The following is a 19,502-nucleotide window of genomic DNA, read 5'->3' as shown; positions in this document are numbered from 1 at the left end:
GATCTGCCAGAGTATTCTGAATTCCTAGAAGGTAAGCAGCGTTCAGGTTGATAAAACTGGCAACGCAAAAATTCCAAAGCAGAGTTGCCTCTTGGCATAACTTTTGTGGACTGGGCCCCGCGTTGTTTGGTTACATGACTGTTGTATTGTTGGCAAACACCAAGAAATTCTGACCCGGGATATGTGGAAGGAATGCTATGCAAGCCAAATGGATGGCCCAAAGCTCCCTAATACGCTTTAGATTTTGGAAAGACCAGAGACCTTGCATCTGAAAGGGGTCCTAAGTGAGCTCCCCAACCTAAATTCGATGCATCTGTGACCAGGGTGATTGCCTGTTGTGGAGAAGCAAAGGGAACTCCCACACAAACCCCTGAAGGTTCTATCAGTCCAGGGAGAACAAGACCTGAATAGTACTTGAATAACCATTTCTGTATGATGGCAGGCTGATGACTACACCACAGCTAGCCAATCTTGCAGCTCCTTGAAGTGCATTCTGGCACGCAGCACCACACAAGTGCACACTGCCATATGCCTTAGAAGTTTGATGCAGTTTCATAATGTAGTGACAGGATGTCCCTTTAGAGCTACAGCAACGACCTCCATTGTTTGGAATCTCAGCCTTAGTAGGAAAGCCCTGGCCTTTGTAGAGCCCTGGACTGCTCCAATAAATTCTATTCTCTCTACAGGAGTCAGGGTAGATTTCTGCTTATTGATTAGGAGCCCCAGTGTGTCAAAGGTGGACTGTATAGTTGCCATGCTGGACAGTATCTGAGATCTGGACTGGCTTCTTACTAGCCAGCTGTCTAGGTAAGACTCCTGACTTTTACAGGAATGCCGCTACCACAAGCCTGTGTGATTTTTCTTTTACCTCTTCCAGTTGGATATCCAAAGCTGCAGCCAATCTTCCTCAACAAGTCCTGATGAGCTTTATAATCATTAGAAAGGGGAGAAGCAGACTCTTATCACCACCTCCTCAGGTGACAGAGAAGAACAGGTTAAGGGTTGTTGAGGTGGAGCCTTCTCCAATTCCTCCCTAGACGAATCCAAAGTACACGGGTCCCTGTGCATGGTACCAGACCCGGTACTGGAGATAGGCAGATGCTGTCCTGTTGTAGATGTTCCCAATGCCCAGCCAACATAGCAGGGTGGGAATGGAGTAGAGCTGCTCTACACTGTGGAGGGAAGCCCCAAGGGTAGCAAAAGGCCCACTGAAATGGAGGTGGGACCCAGTTATGTCCAGGCCATTGGTCCTTGGAATGCTGAGCATGGGGTCTGCTGAACAGATCAGCTGAGACACATAAGAGTTTACCTCAAAGTCATCAAAGTCTGATGAAGAGCCCTCTTCCTCAGGTTGACGAGGAGCTGACCCTGTCAGTACTGGTGAGACCGGTTCCAAGTCTGCAGATAGAGGAACTGGCGAGATCATCACTAGCTTCCCTCTAGATGGAATCCTCCTGAGGTGCACTTACCGTAGCAGCCACTGGTACTGAATGGTGCATCGGGGCTGGAGCCGGAACCATTGAAGCATATATGGCAGATCCCAGTGTTGGTGAGAAGTCCTGAATAGTTGGGGAAACGGGTATTGACAGGTTCAATAATTACTAAACTGCATCAAAAGCCTTGGTCGTAGATGGCACCAGAAAAGAGCTCTTGGCTCTGTGGTATTGAAAGGTGCATTGGCACTTCAGGCATCAGTTTCAACGGGCCCATCGTAGGCTCTGGAGTGAGCGACCCCTCTTGGTTTAAGGACTGTGCCTGGGAGTGCCTCTTCTTTGAGCACTCCTCTGTGTCATTGCCTCCACTTGTTGCTTTCGCTGAAGATCTAGAAAATGCCGGTACTGAGTCTTTAGAAGACTTATATTGCCTCTTCTTTGCTACTGCTGACAAAGGTCTGCCTCTTGAGTCAGTCAGACCAAGGGGAGCACTCCAAACAGATTTGAACATGCTTGGTACCTGCTCTGTGCAGGAAGGATCTGAAGACGGGAAAACTGCAGGCTCCATGAGCAGATTGTTGAGTCTAGCTGCTTTTTCTTTAAGCAGAGCTTGAACCCCCTACAAATGTCACCTTTGTCACTCACATACACCTCCCCCAGACTTTCAAGGCAGCTGGGATGCAGGTCATTCACTGGTATAGACTTGTCACCTGAGTGATAGGTCTTAAAACAAGGGGAGCAAGGCATGAGTCCGGTACCAGTACCAAAACGGAAACTTGTGATTCTATGCTATTAAATACTAACCTAAACTTACTCTTTCATCTAAACTATCTACAAAAATTTAAACTAGCCTAAAACTAACACAACAGGTACTATATACACTAAAGAGGGTAGAACTTTCAAATGCAAGGATAACAGCTCCAACAACCTTTACTGGTCATATGAAGGAACTGATGGGGGTCAGGGATGGCTCTGCCCTTTATACCTGCATGCAGGGGTGTGAGGCAGCAAAGGGGACTCATGCCACCCCAAGAGGTACTGCTGAGGGAAAAATCTCCAACAACTGTGCATGAGGTGTGCATAAACCTACAGTGGAATGGATGCGCTTCAAAGAAGAAGTGTTGGGTTTTATGGGTCCAAACTCTATTTGTCAAGCTGCTCACAATGTTCTCACTAGGGAATAGTCTGTGAGACAGAGGGCATCCAGGCCTCCCTCTTCAGACTGTTTCGTGCATATGTTGCCATTGGCAGCAAATACTAACCATTAGATGGCACATAAGCAAGTTACTTCTGCTCCTGATCCAAGGCACACCAAAACACACCTCAGAGCTCAACATCCTGACTGCCATAAGGAATCATGCTCTGCATTGCAGAATATTTGCAGCAGAGAAGATACACCAGGCTACATTTCTGCTTCTAAACTCTCTTCTGGCCAGGGCAGGATATGATCCTAAATTATTAACATCTTCATATACTCTGTAACGTTACACATACGAACTCCGGAGGTAAATAAAGATTAAACTGCACCTGCAGAGTCTGCCCTATCCGGGTCACTATAAACAGAATGGCTTCTTCCAGATCTTGAAAGTTTGGATAGAACTCCATTTTCTCATCATCAAAAGTCAATTCCATCTTAAACAATGGCAGCCATCTTTTGTCTTCAGGATCAAAGAGCTTCACATAAGCTTCAACGGTTCTTCTCAATAGCTCTTTCAACTAGACAATACCACACATTGACTTTATTACATGAGAACACAGAAAACTATATCTCTTCCACTTTTTAAATAAATCAGGATGTCCATTTTATTTCAGTACTTTGAGCCTTGCCCAGAGTCTAATGAAATCAATAGGAGTCCTTCAACTGACTTCAATGGGGCATTAGATCAGACCCTTAAAAGTAACACCCACTTCTGTCAAAGTGTTTTTATCTGCTATTGTTACAATAACACAACTAATATTACTAGTACACCCAAGCATTACTATAAATGACAGACAGATAAATATTTTTCTTTAATTTTTGTTTGCTTACTTTGTGCATTTGAAAGTCCTTTGTATACATTAGTTTCAACTTTTTTCCTATAATTTTTTTTCAGGGTTTGATCCTGAACACACTTACACATGAGCAACTTTAATCCCACTGAACATTATTCATATGTTTATGTATTTGCACGACTAGGTCCTTAGTCAATTTCCCTTCTTTGTATGTGTGTGTTTGTTTTAAAACACAGCAGCAGGGTAGAGGATTTTTTTTTAAAATATGGGAAATATAATTTTGCAACCATGAAAACTGGCTGGGGAATTCATCAATTTTATCTCATTTTTTTAACTGATTAGGTTTCAAGTGATTGTCTCTCTTGAAAAAGACTATTGAACTGTTTTATGTCTAAAGTTTTCATTCACCTTGGGGAAAATAAAAACACTTAATACTATCTAAGTCTTTTACTAAAGAAAACTTTTTAAAAATCTGACAATATATTTTCCTAATCTAACTGGATGCCAGGCAATGGAGAGTTAACAATAATATTTTTAATTAAAAATAAGAGATGGTATATTGAACTGGCTTATTTAAAAATCACCAAATTATTACATATAAAAGTTAACTATTGTAGGTTCAAAAGATATTCACCTGGTTAGACATAAGTGTAGCCACACAGTTATAGAAAGAATCAACTTTATCTGACTTTACACCCTCTAATGCTTCCTTTCTGGTGAAGAGATTGACAACTCTTGGATACCATGTGTTCAGTAATTTCTCTTCTGTTTTTGAACAGTTTAAAGAAACATCATTCTTCAGTGATTCACAATCAATTGGACCTTTCAAACTGTTTACCAGAAAAAGAAAAATGAAGGACTGATTTGAAAATTAAATTCTACAATCTAACAGAACAACTGTGTAGAACTGGGATCTTAGTGCTATACTATATCTACCTAACTATGCAGTCTATTCTTTCTTTAAAGAAAGGTAAGCCTAAGTGGCCCTCTTACAGTCAGATTGAAAAGCCCCAAAACTAAAGAAGAACTGATACTGGGAACAGGATCAGCAACAATGGTAAGGAAGATAAAACTGAATCTATCAACTATAAAGATTGGAGAAAAATAACCAAATGTAAATAGTAAAGGGAACATGTAATAGTGGGAAATGAGCATTGGTGAAGTTTCCCTAAAGTTAGCAATCTTGCTAGAAGAGACTATATCAATTTCTTCAGGTAAAACTACAGGGAATCAATCCTACTACATGTCACATCCTGGCCCACTGAAGTCAATGGGAATTTAGCCATTGAGTTCTACTGCTCATGAGCTGGCCCTAAGAGAACATACTCCCAACGTACTGATATTACTCATAATGTACGAGCAGATAAACTATTTGTGCACAGCACAGAGTAGGAAAATTATGTTAAATGTTTTACAGTGTGATGTTTCCTACTTATAGGACCTTGAAGACCCAAAATAACACTTTAAGCATTTCATTATTCATATATCAAATTAAAATAAATTGCAATTTCATACAATTTTTATTGACTACAAAAACACTGCTCATATAGCCAACATTTATAATCTTAATTCAACAAAAGATATTTTACCTGACATTTGACAAGTCCACTATTAGTAATTTGGAAAATGTTGTGTAACCAATATCCAGTAAAATTTTCAGAGTAGGATGAAGAATGTGCAAGTTTGTGAGGATCTGACTTCTTGCTTGTATAAAACTGTTATGCCATGGTCTGGAAAAATCCAGACCTCTGAAAAAGTAAAAGCAACAAGTGAAGAGAACAAACAATACAACATATTAAAGAACTTCAGTAAAATATCCTCTAGATCTAAAAAGTGTGATTTTTAAAATAAAATAAATATATATACAAACACACACTTATGCATGAAAGGGTGTTATGCGCATATCTTCAACAAAATGTAGTGGAAGTTATGTAAATAAACTGCCCACTCATCCATGAGATAATACACTCTATTTCAGATCAACTGGTTTTACCACAGTTTCACCATCATAAACTGTGATTTCATCAGATGTTATTAACTCAGAAGGGTCAGACTGGATTAGTATTTGAGTGAGAGATGCAAGTGCTGGTGATTCAGCAAATGGCACTCTTGCTTCTAAATAAATATACCAACAAAATGTGACAGGGCATGCCATAATTGCCATCTTTCAGACCAAATTCAAAACCAAGTTCCAGACTACAACTGGTCATTAAAATTCCCATTGCACTTTTCAAGAGAGTATTTGTATGAACACTGTCCTAGTCAAATTCCAAATTAGGGAGTTATATTCTACCTAAATCTCCCTACAGATTCAACTGGGTATGATATTCTTCACTTCCTGTCTTAGAGCTGCATCCCGCACCACTGAAGTCAGTGGAAGCTTTGCCATCGACTTCAATGATTGCAGGATGAGACACCCAAAGTGTAGTGCACTGTTGCTCTCTACCACTGAAAAGCCGCATTTCATTCTAGAGGTGGCTACATTTCAGTTATGGGCAACATGATCTTTATGATTTGCATAATCAGAGCCAGAGTCTGATATCCTTATTCATATTGAATAACACCTTACTTCATTAGTCCCATTGACCTCATATAGAACTACTCTTGAAGAAGGGTGATGCTCTGTGTGAGCAAGGATGCCAAAATGTGCCCTGTAGTAAAAAATGTTAAAGAATTAATGATTCATTTGGATGTAAATTGCTATATAGGAACAAGAGCCTGATTATTGCTGAATTGCAGAATCAATACTAGGAGTCCACTTATCCCATTATTGTGTTTATACATCTCAGTAAGAGTCGCCTACATGTAACTTAAAGCGTGATTAGTCACTAGGCTATTTCTTAACTTAATTTACTCACAAAGGCGATACTGGTAACGGTCCTTCCTTTTCATCTTCAAGTCCTTTTACATCAGGTTTCACAAGAACACTTCGAACTAGAATGCATTTATAAATATGTAACCATCAGAAGGAAATTCAACTATCTTTAATTTGCACAAACGGAAACTGGCAGGTATTTTCTCTGTCTTTCCCTGGAGAGGACCAAAACTTTGGTATGATGGAGATTTAACTATCACTCAAATCTTCAGAATATTTCCCCCCACAAAGGTCCCTGATGAGGCTATTTTAAAAGTTTGTATTGTCAAGTATGTTTTGTGGATAACTGATATTAAATAAGGAATCTCCTTTCCCATCCAACTGTCCCTTAATCTTCATAAGGTTTTGGATAAATAGTGCTTAACATGTAAAATAATTAGAACATTTAAAAAAACTTCCATTGGAGAGTATGTTGACAGGGCATTCTGCTGCCGTAAGTGCCATCTTGTTCATATCAAATTCTAAACCAAGTTCCAGACTAAAAGTGGTCATTAAAGTTCCCATTTTTCAAAAGAGCATTGGTAGTAGTAGGGACACTATGAACATGCCGACAACATTTTAAATTAAAAGAATAACCCAACCTATTATTTTTAAATATTAGCCACAAAAATATTGGGTATAAAATTTTGTCACAAATACTTTTGCAGTTTCAGAAACTTTTAGTGCAGAAAAAAATTATGGAAGCTTTAGATTAAAAAAAAATCTAGTTTTAAAATTCCACTTTCAAATCTTTTGAAAACAAGTTTCAGAAATGTCTATGAAAAATCATTTCCAACAAAAAATATTCAGTTCCAGTTTTAAGCACCTCACTTTATAACTTGCAAAATAAAAGAAAGTAAGAAGGGCATTTGTTATTTGGTTCATCTTCACCTTACCATGATGTTGTTTATAATGTTTACTTTAATAACAGTAGAAAGTAGAAGAAAATTAATTCAAACATAAATTATTATATTATTTGTATTATTGTTACACCTAGAGGCCTGATAAGAAATCAAGTGTGTATATAGTGCCCATTAAGCTAGGCACTATATACACACACATAACAAAAAGACAGTTCCTTACAATCTATATTGTGAGAGACAACAGGCAGGAAAAACAAGCAGATGGGGGAGCAGCACAAAGTAACAGTGAGACAATTTTGATTACACCAGCTGCCTAGCTGTTATCAATTATTTTGTAGGCAACATGACAGATGTTAAGTTTTCAGGAGAGATTTGACGGATAACACAGTTTCTTTGCAGATTTTTACCAGGAGCTTGCCCATGCGTAAGAACTAACATGGGAAAAAAGGATGAGGGTGCTTGTGAGAAAATATGATTAATGAACAATAAAGGCTAATATCCCTGAAATAGAAGAGGCAAGAAAAAAGGGCTCTCTAACATAAAAATGATGAGTAACGCAGGGATAAACCAAGAAGGTTGTGTCTTCAGTAGGAAAATAGGTATGTTCTTAACTCAAGTAAAGTAACTGAAATTATTTAATCAAAGGTAACAACCAAGCAAAGACAAGACAGTTTATAGCCTTCACATAAGTAAGCAGAATGAGTTAAAGACTAGATGCCTCTATAATCTTTAACTCGTCTTGCTAATTCAGGTGAAAACTACAAACTGCTTTGTCTTCACTACGATACTACTTCAAGTTAGTTAACTCGAGATAAGGACATCCCTTTTTTTCCCCAGTGATGATTTTCTGCAGCACCATTTTGAATGGATTATAACATGTACATATTCATACATTAATATTAACATAATGTATCTTGTCGCTCTTACCCACACATCTCTTCATGCTCATTTCAAAATCCTTTGTTACTTCATCTAAAAGCTCTTCAACCAGGAATTCTCTGTCCTTGCCTTCCATGAGGGACTGAGGCACCAGAGTGAGCATGGAGGTCAGCCACTGCTGCTGAATAGGGACTACTGGATTACTTTCCACACACTTCTTCATAAAGAGATAGTTGGTCTGAAAGGACAATAATATCACAATCATTAATCCTCTAAACCAGACTTTCATCACTCGAGTCAGGGTATCAATGGGATTATCATCCTATCAAAGTAATAACTAGTACACTGAAGGCTGCTCCAAGACAGGTAAAAAAATTTTGCCTGCCCCATTACTCAGAGACGGTGTATTGTTCTCTTTCCTGCCTCAGTTTCTGCTAATGCTTGTGGAGCACATCTTTGTGACTTTGATAACAAAATAGATAGCCTCCTCTAAGGCACTTCATGCTCATTTCAAAATCAATTGACTGGTCTCTTGGGACTGGAACCTGTATATTTTGTGATTTTTGGTAAAGGTCAGTGGTTTTCAAATTTTTTTTCTGGGGACCCAGTTGAAGAAAACTGTTGATTCCCGTGATCCAATGGAGCTGGGGATGAGGGGTTTGGGGTACGGGAGGGGCTCAGCGCTGGGGCAGAGAGTTGGGGTGCAGGGGTGAGGGCTGCGGGGTGGGGCCAGGAATGAGGGGGTCAGGGCTCTGGGCTGGAGGTGCAGGCTCTGGGGTGGGCTGGGGATGAGAGGTTGGAGTGCAGGAAGGGGTTTCAGTTTTGGGGGGCTCAGGGCTGGGGTAGGGGACTGGGGCATGGGATTGGGGTGTGGACTTACCTCTGGTGGTTCCCGGTCAGTGGCGCAGCCAGGGTGCAGAGGCAGGCTTCCCGCCTGTCCCAGCACTGCTGACCGCGCTGCACCCCAGAAGCAGCCAGCAGCATGTCTAGCTCTTAGGCGGAGGCGCGCAAGCGGCTTCATGCAACTCTCGCCCACAGGCACCACACACACACCCCTTACATGCCCTACCCCAGTGCCTTACATGCTGCGACCCAGTACTGAGTTGCGACCCAGCTTTGAAAAACAGTGGTGTAAGTGACCATTTATCACTAAGTCCAGCTTGCCTGGGTAGCAAGATAGGCTCTCTAGTCTAAGGGGACTGTCTGTGACTCGATGGTAAGACTGTTATAGTGATCCAGGCAGGGCTGTCCTTACCCATATGCAAAGTACGCAGCTGCATAGGGCACCAGGCAGTTTGGGGCACCACATTTCCTGGTGCCCTGCGCAGCTGCATGCTGCTCCAGCCCCTGCTCCGCCTCTTCCCCATCGCCCCCGCCCCTGCTCCGTTCCAGCCCTGCCTCTTCCCACCCCTGCTCTGACCCAGCCCTGCCCCCACTCCTCTGAGAACTGCTGCAGGGGCTGGGCCTGCACTCACCTCGCAGTAAGTAGAGCGACCCGGCCCCAGCCTGCTCCCCTCCCCTGGCTCCCAGCCGCACCGCCGGCGAGTGCTGGGGGGCAGGTCCCCCCTTCCCCTCAAGGCTGGGAGCCAGGGGAGCAGACCAGAGCGGGCTGGGACTAGGGGGCGGTTTCCCCCCTGCACTGCCCCCATGGAGGCCTGGGGCTGTGGAGCGCACCAGAATGGCTAGGGACGGCCCTGGATCCAGGAGTTCACATTTGTTACTTGGGTTGATGAAATCTAATTATAGAACATACCAACGGTTTGGGGTGTCTATCCTGTTTTTGGCAGTCTGCCCTGAGGTAGGCACTCACGGCCCTGAGCCACTCCAGACAGCATGACAGCCACATCTTCCAAAAGGCAACTGTTAGAAACTGGCCTAATTTAACACTATTAATTCCTCACACACATGCAATTTCTGTATTATTTCAGCATAGGAATCATGCAGTATCTCTTTTAAGAAAAGAAGAATAGTAAACAATTTAACTCACTCTTCTTTTTTTTTGTTCACTGTTCATCTATAAAAATAAAATGAAAATATAACAAAAATAAGTCATATATCAAAGTAAGAGTGGAAATAATGATAAGCCAAATCAGAAAACTAATACATTAATATAAATCTTGATTCTCAATCTGAACAAATATTATTGCTACTCAAGGGCTCTACCCTACAAACATGTATGCATCTATATATTGACTTCAGTGGAACTACTCACATGGGTCAAGCTATTTATGATTTAATGCAAGATTAGGCCCTAATTTGCTAAACATTTGCAGATAAGAGACTAAATACATCATCAACAAAAATCAAAGATAACGTGATCAAAATTAAACATTACAGCTAAAAGGAATTAAAAACTCACAGTAGAAGGTAGTTCTGGCTCAGGAGGTGTGGGAACTCTCTGATACTTTTCTTCCATGGTTGCTTTATAATCTTTTAAAGCCCGGTCAATTCTGAAGTATAGTTTATAGTTGGAAACAATGTTAAAAACTTGTACATAATATTTTAAAAATAACATAATACAGTCATTTTAAAGTGCTGCAAATTCCTTTTTCATGTGTACCAACTATTCCAACTCTATAGAGTAAGACTCTCCAACTTGCTCTCTCTTCTCTTATATAGTGAGATACCCATATCTCGGTCACAGTCAAAAGAAAATATTGTATGTGTCTGTGTATGTGTATGTTCACATTCATTCTAAGTTGAACATGATGAGTTAAACACCAGACTGGTACCCTGATTGATTTTTACTTCTACCCCTTTTTTAAAGCATCTACAGTAGGTCCCAACCAATTGTGCATTGTCAATGATTGAGTAAAGTGAGGTTCCTGAGGAAGTCTAATTGTATTTTTTAAATATGTTAAGAAGCTAAAAACATGTTCTCCTTTTTACTGCATGAATTTATAAATTGAAAAATAAATAACTAAAAAAATTAAATGGCCATTAGAAAAGTTTAGATGACTGGTGTTGGCCTGTCATGTTGATCTTAGCAATCAAAACACTGCACCCCATCCCGCTTAATGTGAGTATACTGTACATTGACAAGTGAACATATGTATACAGTGTTCCAGATGCATCCCCCAGTACAATTTGGGCTGCAGATCCCCCAAGTGACAATAAGTCTATGGGGCTACACTCTCAGAATTTCAGTCTGCCAGGGAACTGAGAACCAGGAAAGGCCAGGCTGGTTAAGACATGCACTACTCTCCTCCCCCACAGTTTTCAAAGAAAACCCTCTTGAAGAAGGTCGCAGCAGTACAGCCATCATCCTTTCCTAGAGGTGAATCCCTCCTGCAGTGCAGCTAAATTTGTAAGATCACTCTATAACCTATCTCCATGAGGGTGAACCTGGCACAGTGAGTTTGCTAGCAGTAGACATATGGTACGGGAGACATGTCCTATTAGAACAATAGTCAATCACTATTAGACTCATTGGCAATAAGTTTGACATTAAAATTGCGTTTTAATATTCCCACCTAATGTATTCTTTATTTGATTAATGTTGCATCGGACTGTATTCAACATCAAGAGTGGATTTTTCTTAATTCTCATGTATTGGTATCACATTACAATTGGCCATCTAGTTTACAAATTAAAAATCAAAATAGCAATAACATATTTGATTACAGTTAGCAAGCCCATTCTTAACATACATAACAGAACAAGATCATTTTAGAGACTACAGGTTTATTCCTAACATTTCATGTCTTCCACATTTTAAATTTAAAATATTTTATTTGACATTTATAAGTGTATCTATCAAAATTTCTAAATATACATAAAATATTTTAAAAAAATAATCACAATTTAGAAGAGACCATTTACAAAAAAATCACACTTCATCTGAAAATTATTCATCTATTATTGCTCAAGATTATTTAAAATTGAAAAAGATGAAAGAGGAAAAACTGATTGTTGTCCATTTTTCAGTTTCTTTACTTTAAGTATTTGACAGCTGTTTTACTGTTTCCTTGTGTGGGGCTTTCACAAATCAATAAGGGAAAAATCATTTTACAAAGTAGAAAAATGTGATTATAAAATCCACAAACATTGGCAAGGGGACTCAGGGACAGGTGTAGTACCTGAAACTATTTTGAATTTCTTTTCAAAACTAACTACGTTTCAGCTTTATAGTGTCCCTTTCAACAAATCAGAGCTATCATCTTCTCTTTCTCAACAGTACATTTATGATTAACAAGAATGGAATTAATGCTATTTTAAAGCTAGTCACACAGTGTACAGTCTAAGGCAGGGATGGGCAAACCTTTTGGCCTGAGGGCCACATCTGTGTATGGAAATTGTATGGTGGGCCATGAATGCTCATGAAATTGGGGGTTGTGGTGCAGGAGGGGGTGAGGGCTTCGGCTGTGGGTGCGGGCTTGGGGGTGGGGCTGGGAATGAGGGGTTGGGAGTGCAGGGGGGTGCTCCAGGCTGGGACCAAGAGGTTCTGAGGGTGGGAAGGGGTTGGGGTACAGGAGGGGGTCACGGGTGCAGACTCCAGGTGGCTCTTACCTCAAGCACCTCCCAGAAGCAGCAGCATGTCCCCCATCCGGCTCCTACACGGAGGCGTGGCCAGGCATGGCCAATGGGAGCTGCAGGGGCAGGGGCAGCGTGCGGAGCCCTTTGGCTGCCCCTATGCATAGGAGCCAGAGTAGGGACATGCCACTGTTTCTGGGAGCCATGCAGAGTGGGGCAAGCCCCCGACCCCACTCCTCAGCTGAAGTGCCGGAGCGGGGCAAACCCTGGACCCCGCTCATGGGTGGGAGGATAAAAACGTCTGGAGGGCTGGATGCAGCCCCTGGGCCGTAGTTTGCCCACCCCTGGTCTAAGGATAGGTATCAGTATTTAAGCAGAACTCCCCACTGATGGCATGATTATGACTATGAAATTATCTTGTAACATAGCTTCAAATAATGTATCTTAGGCCAACAATGACACTAATGTGAGGATCATAACTGACGTTATTCAAGGAGAATTAATTTAACAAGACAATTTAATATCAGACTTCAAGAGAACCTTCTCAGCCTATCAGAATGCATGTCAGCAGTCATTTTATTGTATAATAAATTACCAATGTGACATAGTTAACATTCTGAGCATTCCAAGGGGCCTCACTCTGCCACCACAGATATTAGTGGAAGATTAGGATTTGGCTTCAGATATTAAGAACTAAAAATGCAGCGGTTTAATTTTGTATTTGTTAAGCTTGTATTGAGATAGACTGAAAGACATCCAGGGCAAGGTACCTTGCTCTCTGCTTGTAAGGCACCATGTAAATATATGACTTTGTATAACTGATTTTTATTGCTATTAATAAAAATACCATTGCTTCTCTTTTCCTCAGTATTAATCCAATTCCCTTGTGCTAAACTATTCTTAGGCCTTGATCCTGCAATCTGCCCTTACACTTGCAATCTGGCATTCAGCTCCACTGAAGGCAATAGGACTCTGAACGAATGCAGGAATTCCCCCTGCATGGGCCAGACTGCAAAATCCAGGCCTTATTTTATCTATTTTGGAATCAAATTACTTCCAAAGAAAATGGGGGGAGGGGAAATATATTTCTTAACTATAGTTTGTGTAAAAATAAAAATGTTTCAAAGTGTGAACATGTACGCGCATGCAGTGCACAAAATTACCTCATGACTCATACTTTTAAGAGAGATACATTAGCGTTATCCATGCAACTGAGTACTGTCACCACATTTCACCAACATGGCTCCAATCCTACAAAGACTTACACAGTGCTTAAGTTTAAATATGTTAGTAATACCATTGACATCAATGAGACTCACATGCTAAATTAAGCATGTGCTAAAGCCTTTGCTAGACTGGGGCCTTAGTCTCCATTCAATCATCTTGAGGCCCTGATGTATTTTGTCTATGCTTCTTAACCCTATAGACCTAGGTTAGATTGCTTTCTTTGCACCACTTTATCTTTGATCAAGCAAGCAAACACGCACGCTTTCAATGCCAACACTACTCCCAGGGTAACCTGATAGGTGTATTCTTAGCCCACATAATCCTTGCATTTATACCAACAGGGCAATCATACATCCTTAAAAAGTTGCAGAAAAAGAAATGCAGTAATTTAAAAGGTAGTGCAATTAATAATTTTCAAATAAAACTTAGCAATAGATTTCCATGTTAATTTAGTTACCACTCAGACCTACAAAAATTACATGAAATTACTCCTTCTAACGTCTTTGTAAATGCTTGTTCATACACAGGACTTGTAAAGCATTATTTGTGTATAATATTAATGTATATCAATCTATGAATAGGGTTCTGTGTCTGTCACGGAGGTTGCGGAAGTCACGGATTCCATGACTTTCTGTGACCTTTATGACTTCTGCAGCAGCCAGTGTGGCTGACCCCAGGGCCAGCTGCTCAGGTAGCACTGAGGCCAGTCACACCAGCCACTGCTGGAGCGGCCCCGGGCCAGCCACACCAGCCACTGTTCAGGCAGCCCTGAGCAGCGGCCGGAGCGGCTGGCCCCGGGGACCGCCCGAGCAGCGGCCGGAGCGGCTGGCCCCAGGGACCGCCCGAGTAGTGATCCTTGGGGCGGCCAGAGTAGCCACTGCTTGGCAGCCCCCGGCAGCAGTCCCGGAGCAGCTATAGCAGCCACTGTCGGCAGCCCCTGGTGGCCATAGCAGCTGCTGTTGAGGGCCCCCGTCAGCGGTCCCCGGGTGGCCGGAGCAGCTGCTGTCGGCGGCCACCGGCAGGGGTCCCTGGGTGGCCGGAGCAGCTGCTGTCGACAGCCCCCAGCAGCGGTCCTGGAACGGCTGGAGCAGCAGAGGTTAGCAGTACCTGGCAGCGGTCATGGGGCACCGGAGCAGCTGCCAGTCGGCAGTGGACCCCGGCAGCTAGTGCTGTGGACCCCGCCCCACCTCAGCAACACCCTCCCTAGCAGCGACCCTTTTGCCCAAGATTTAGTCTGGGATATTTATAGTGTAAGTAATGGACAGGTCACAGGCAGTGAATTTTTGTTTATTGCCCATGACTTTTATTAAAAATACCTGTGACTAAATCATTGCCTTATCTATGAATCACCACAACACTCCTCTGGGACAATGCAAATCACTAAGCCCAGAACGAAGCATGCCAGAGCTGAGACCAGAGTTTTCTCTCTTGCGGGGACTCAGCTACAGAACAATCTTCTAGAGGAGTTCAGGCTAATCCAGAGTCTGGCCATCTTTAGTTAACAGTGCAAAACCTTCTTTTTTGAGAAAATCTTTCCATCATAACTGACACTCATTCCCAACCCTTCCACTCCACAAAGAAAACCCCTCAAGCTACCCCAAACAGAATTTTGACCCTGTAAAGTGTCAGAGAGACTCCATGAAGCCCATTAGGGTCCTCGCTATTGATTTTACATGGAAGACACTTTGATGGTAATGAGTATCATCATCATTAAACTCTAAGAAAGAAAAAAAGATTATTAAAACCTCTCAGCTGCCTAGGAATACAGTGACCCTTTAATCTGAATCTGAACGTAACTTATTGGCTGAATTATATGTAACTCACACTATCTGATTAAGCGTCTTTTGCTGTTCCTTGAATCTTCGGTATTTCAATAGTTTATTGTGTGATGCTGAGACACCAGCTGTAGATGACGTAGGTAAAACTATAGGTGGCAAGCGATTGTTCAAAGTCTCTTTATCAGTGGGTGGTGTCAATTTATTTGACAACGACATCTAAATGCATAATAAAACAAGAAAAATTTAATAGATTACTATATTAAATTGTACTTGCATGAGAAATAGAATGGGTTAGTCACAATAATTTCCACAATCTAGACACCAAAGCAACACAGGTTTCTACAATGGAAACATAGGCGCCGACTCTGTGGGTGCTCCAAGGCTGGAGCACCCATGAAAAAAGTTAGCAGGTGCTTAGCACTCAACGGCAGCCAAGCTCCCTCCATCCCCCAGTGCCTTCCGCCCACCGATGGCCCCGCCCATCAACTCCTCCCACTCCCTCCCAGAGCCTCCCACCTGCCGTGAATCAGCTGTTCAGTGGCGTGCAGGAGGCACTGGGAGTAAGGGAGAGGAGCAGGGACTGGGTGCACTTATGGGAAAGGGGTGGAGTGGGGCGGGAAGAGGAGTGGTGGGGGCATGGCAGGTCCTTGGGGGAAGGGGTGGAGTAGGGCAGGGCCTGGAGCTGAGCAGGAGTTGAGCATCCCCAGGGAAAACTGGAAGCCGGTGCCTGTGAATGGAAAAACACTATACTCTATGTACTTAAATTCCAAAGTACAAAGGGATATTTAGGGCTTGATTCTGTTCTTGGTTCATACAAAAGAAAATAACTAGAAATGGTGAATGTGACTCTAAATGCTACAAGAACAACTTGACAACTTGCATCCGATGAAGTGAGCTGTAGCAAACGAAAGCTTATGCTCAAATAAATTGGTTAGTCTCTAAGGTGCCACAAGTACTCCTTTTCTTTTTGCGAATACAGACTAACACGGCTGCTACTCTGAAACTTGACTTACACTGTTCTTTTTGTCTCAACTCATCTGTACGTGAAAATCTTGGTTTTGAGCACGGTTTCTAGATCAAGGCTTCTGGTAAATATGGTCAAGTGTTTCATCCAGATCTCTGACAGACCTGCCTCATCTCTGGCTTTTGCTGGTGTCCCCGCTTTTCATTCTGTCCTTCAGGTTTCCAATCTGTCAGCTACATCTCTGGATTTTCTTGACTGGGCATCAACATTTTTTTCACTGTTTTCAGAGTAGCAGCCGTGTTAGTCTGTATTCTCAAAAAGAAAAGGAGTACTAGTGGCACCTTAGAGACTAACCAATTTATTTGAGCATAAGCTTTCGTGAGCTACAGCTCACTTCATCGGATGCATTCAGTGGAAAGCTACAGCTCACTTCATCGGATGCATTCAGTGGAAAATTTTCCACTGAATGCATCCGATGAAGTGAGCTGTAGCTCACGAAAGCCTATGCTCAAATAAATTGGTTAGTCTCTTAGGTGCCACTAGTACTCCATTTTTTTCACTGTCTCCTGAATAGGCCTTGTGATGCCGGTAAACCAGGGCCACAGCCCAGTTCACTTGTGTGTTAGTATCAAAAGCGATTGTTAGATGTAAGAATGGTTTCAGAGGAACAGCCGTGTTAGTCTGTATTCGCAAAAAGAAAAGGAGTACTTGTGGCACCTTAGAGACTAACCAATTTATTTGAGCATGAGCTTTCGTGAGCTACAGCTCACTTCATCAGATGTTTACCGTGGAAACTGCAGCAGACTTTATATACACACAGAAATCATGAAACAATACCTCCTCCCACCCCACTGTCCTGCTGGTAATAGCTTATCTAAAGTGATCAACAGGTGGGCCATTTCCAGCACAAATCCAGGTTTTCTCACCCTCCACCCCCCCCCACAAATTTACTCTCCTGTTGGTGCTAGCCCATCCAAAGTGACAACTCTTTACATAATCAAGTCGGGCTATTTCCTGCATAGATCAAGGTTTTCTCACATCCCCCCCACCCCCATACACACACAAACTCACTCTCCTGCTGGTAATAGCTCATCTAAACTGACCATTCTCCAGGTTTAAATCCAAGTTAAACCAGAACATCTGGGGGAGGGGGGGTAGGAAAAAACAAGAGGAAACAGGCTACCTTGCATAATGACTTAGCCACTCCCAGTCTCTATTTAAGCCTAAATTAATAGTATCCAATTTGCAAATGAATTCCAATTCAGCAGTTTCTCGCTGGAGTCTGGATTTGAAGTTTTTTTGTTTTAAGATAGCGACCTTCATGTCTGTGATTGCGTGACCAGAGAGATTGAAGTGTTCTCCGACTGGTTTATGAATGTTATAATTCTTGACATCTGATTTGTGTCCATTTATTCTTTTACGTAGAGACTGTCCAGTTTGACCAATGTACATGGCAGAGGGGCATTGCTGGCACATGATGGCATAGATCACATTGGTGGATGTGCAGATGTAAGAATGTATTCAGGCCAATTTACTTGCTATTAGGATAGATCAAAGTAATTGTTGAATGTATAGTGGTGTATTCAGATGTGTAAACTTCATGAAAACAAATGGGTCGTTACTGTATTCTTCTTGGTTATGTTTCAGAGTAACAGCCGTGTTAGTCTGTATTCGCAAAAAGAAAAGGAGTACTTGTGGCACCTTAGAGACTAACCAATTTATTTGAGCATGAACTTCTTGGTTATCTATTCCTGTTATAAGGTAACAGCAAACATTTACTGTAACTAAATTACCCATCAAGGAAATCTTGTGAAATGCTAATGAAGAACATAAGGACTTAAACAGAAAATGCTAATTTCAAAGCAAATGATCATTGTGTGTGATGATCCAGGGCAAAGACTCTGAATGCATTCCTCACTATCAGTCATCGAAGAAAAAGCCCATGTGGGTACAAAGAAAAGGAGTACTTGTGGCACCTTAGAGACTAACCAATTTATACAGTATAAAAGAGCTATAAATATGAATTCATTAAAAGATCCTTCATCTCTGGACTGTAAGGATTCTAACAGAGCAGAAAAACTGAACAAGAAGACAGAGATCCCCAGAGTTAATGTGAGTAGCCCAGGAAAAGACTTTTGGAAAACTAGCAGTTTATTACATCACTGCCACCATTTGGAGTTACAAACTGTGATTTACCTGTAATTATATTTTACCTGCTTTAATCTCTCATTCTTTTTTCTTAGCTAACAAACCTATAGTTAGTTTGCTACAGAATTGGCTGCCAGTGTTGTCTTTGGTGTAAGATCTGGAGTACCAGTTGATTTGGGGTGAGTGACTGGTCTTTTGGGACTGGGAGAAACCTGATATGGTGTGATTTTAGGTTTAAGTAATCTTTTATCACAAAGTTCAGTTTGTCTGGGTGACACGATAGAGTGGAAAGTCTAAGGGGACTGTCTGTGACGCCATGGTAAGACATGGTAATCTGTTAGTCTCTAAGGTGCCACAAGTCCTCCTTTTCTTTTTGTGGAGACAGACTAACACGGCTGCTACTCTGAAACATGGTAAGACTGGTAATAGTGACCCAGGAGTTCACATTTGTTTCTGGCTTGGTGAAATCTAATAATAGAATATACCACCAGTTTGGGGTGTCTGCCCTTGTTTTCGGACAGTCTGTCCTGAATAGATAGGCATTCACAGTTGTGAGCCACTCCAGACAGCATGCCAGGTAGAGGGCTGAGAAATTAACAAACTCTCTTCTCTTTGCTCAGACAGAGGCTAGTGCATTAACTCCTCTCAGCTCTTTCCCCATTACCCACCCTATCACCCATACCAAACTTCAGCTTTGCCTAACCTTCACAATTGGCAGACTGGAAGCAGTGTTTTGCAAGATTTCAATTTCCTACAAAAATCCATAAAGAAACTGAAGATATTCAGGAATCATCTTTAATTTACACTGTGGGGAAGCAGGCACAGTATATCTTTAAATCCTTTGACTTTATTGAAGACGGTCACAAAGATGACTATGAAAAGGTTCTGGCT

General features: G+C 41.8%; 1 protein-coding gene across 3 annotated transcripts in view; it reads right to left on the bottom strand.

Annotated features, from left to right (window-relative positions):
- The window catches only part of DNAH12 (dynein axonemal heavy chain 12), a 180,590-nt gene that overhangs the window by 153,667 nt on the left and 7,421 nt on the right, over nucleotides 1–19,502 (bottom strand). For all 3 annotated transcript variants that reach the window (XM_073351483.1, XM_073351485.1, XM_073351484.1), the window contains exons 2-9: nucleotides 15,546–15,715; nucleotides 10,381–10,471; nucleotides 10,009–10,035; nucleotides 8,070–8,259; nucleotides 6,284–6,359; nucleotides 5,015–5,173; nucleotides 4,060–4,255; nucleotides 2,961–3,149 (exon numbers count right to left, since the gene is read on the bottom strand). In XM_073351483.1, the coding sequence (XP_073207584.1) occupies nucleotides 2,961–3,149; nucleotides 4,060–4,255; nucleotides 5,015–5,173; nucleotides 6,284–6,359; nucleotides 8,070–8,259; nucleotides 10,009–10,035; nucleotides 10,381–10,471; nucleotides 15,546–15,715 (1,098 nt within the window). The remainder of the gene's footprint in view (nucleotides 1–2,960; nucleotides 3,150–4,059; nucleotides 4,256–5,014; nucleotides 5,174–6,283; nucleotides 6,360–8,069; nucleotides 8,260–10,008; nucleotides 10,036–10,380; nucleotides 10,472–15,545; nucleotides 15,716–19,502) is intronic.

The sequence above is a fragment of the Lepidochelys kempii genome, chromosome 7 (genome assembly GCF_965140265.1).
Source record: "Lepidochelys kempii isolate rLepKem1 chromosome 7, rLepKem1.hap2, whole genome shotgun sequence".
In the NCBI taxonomy this organism is placed as follows: domain Eukaryota; kingdom Metazoa; phylum Chordata; order Testudines; family Cheloniidae; genus Lepidochelys; species Lepidochelys kempii.
This window is presented reverse-complemented; position numbering and strand designations above follow the sequence as displayed.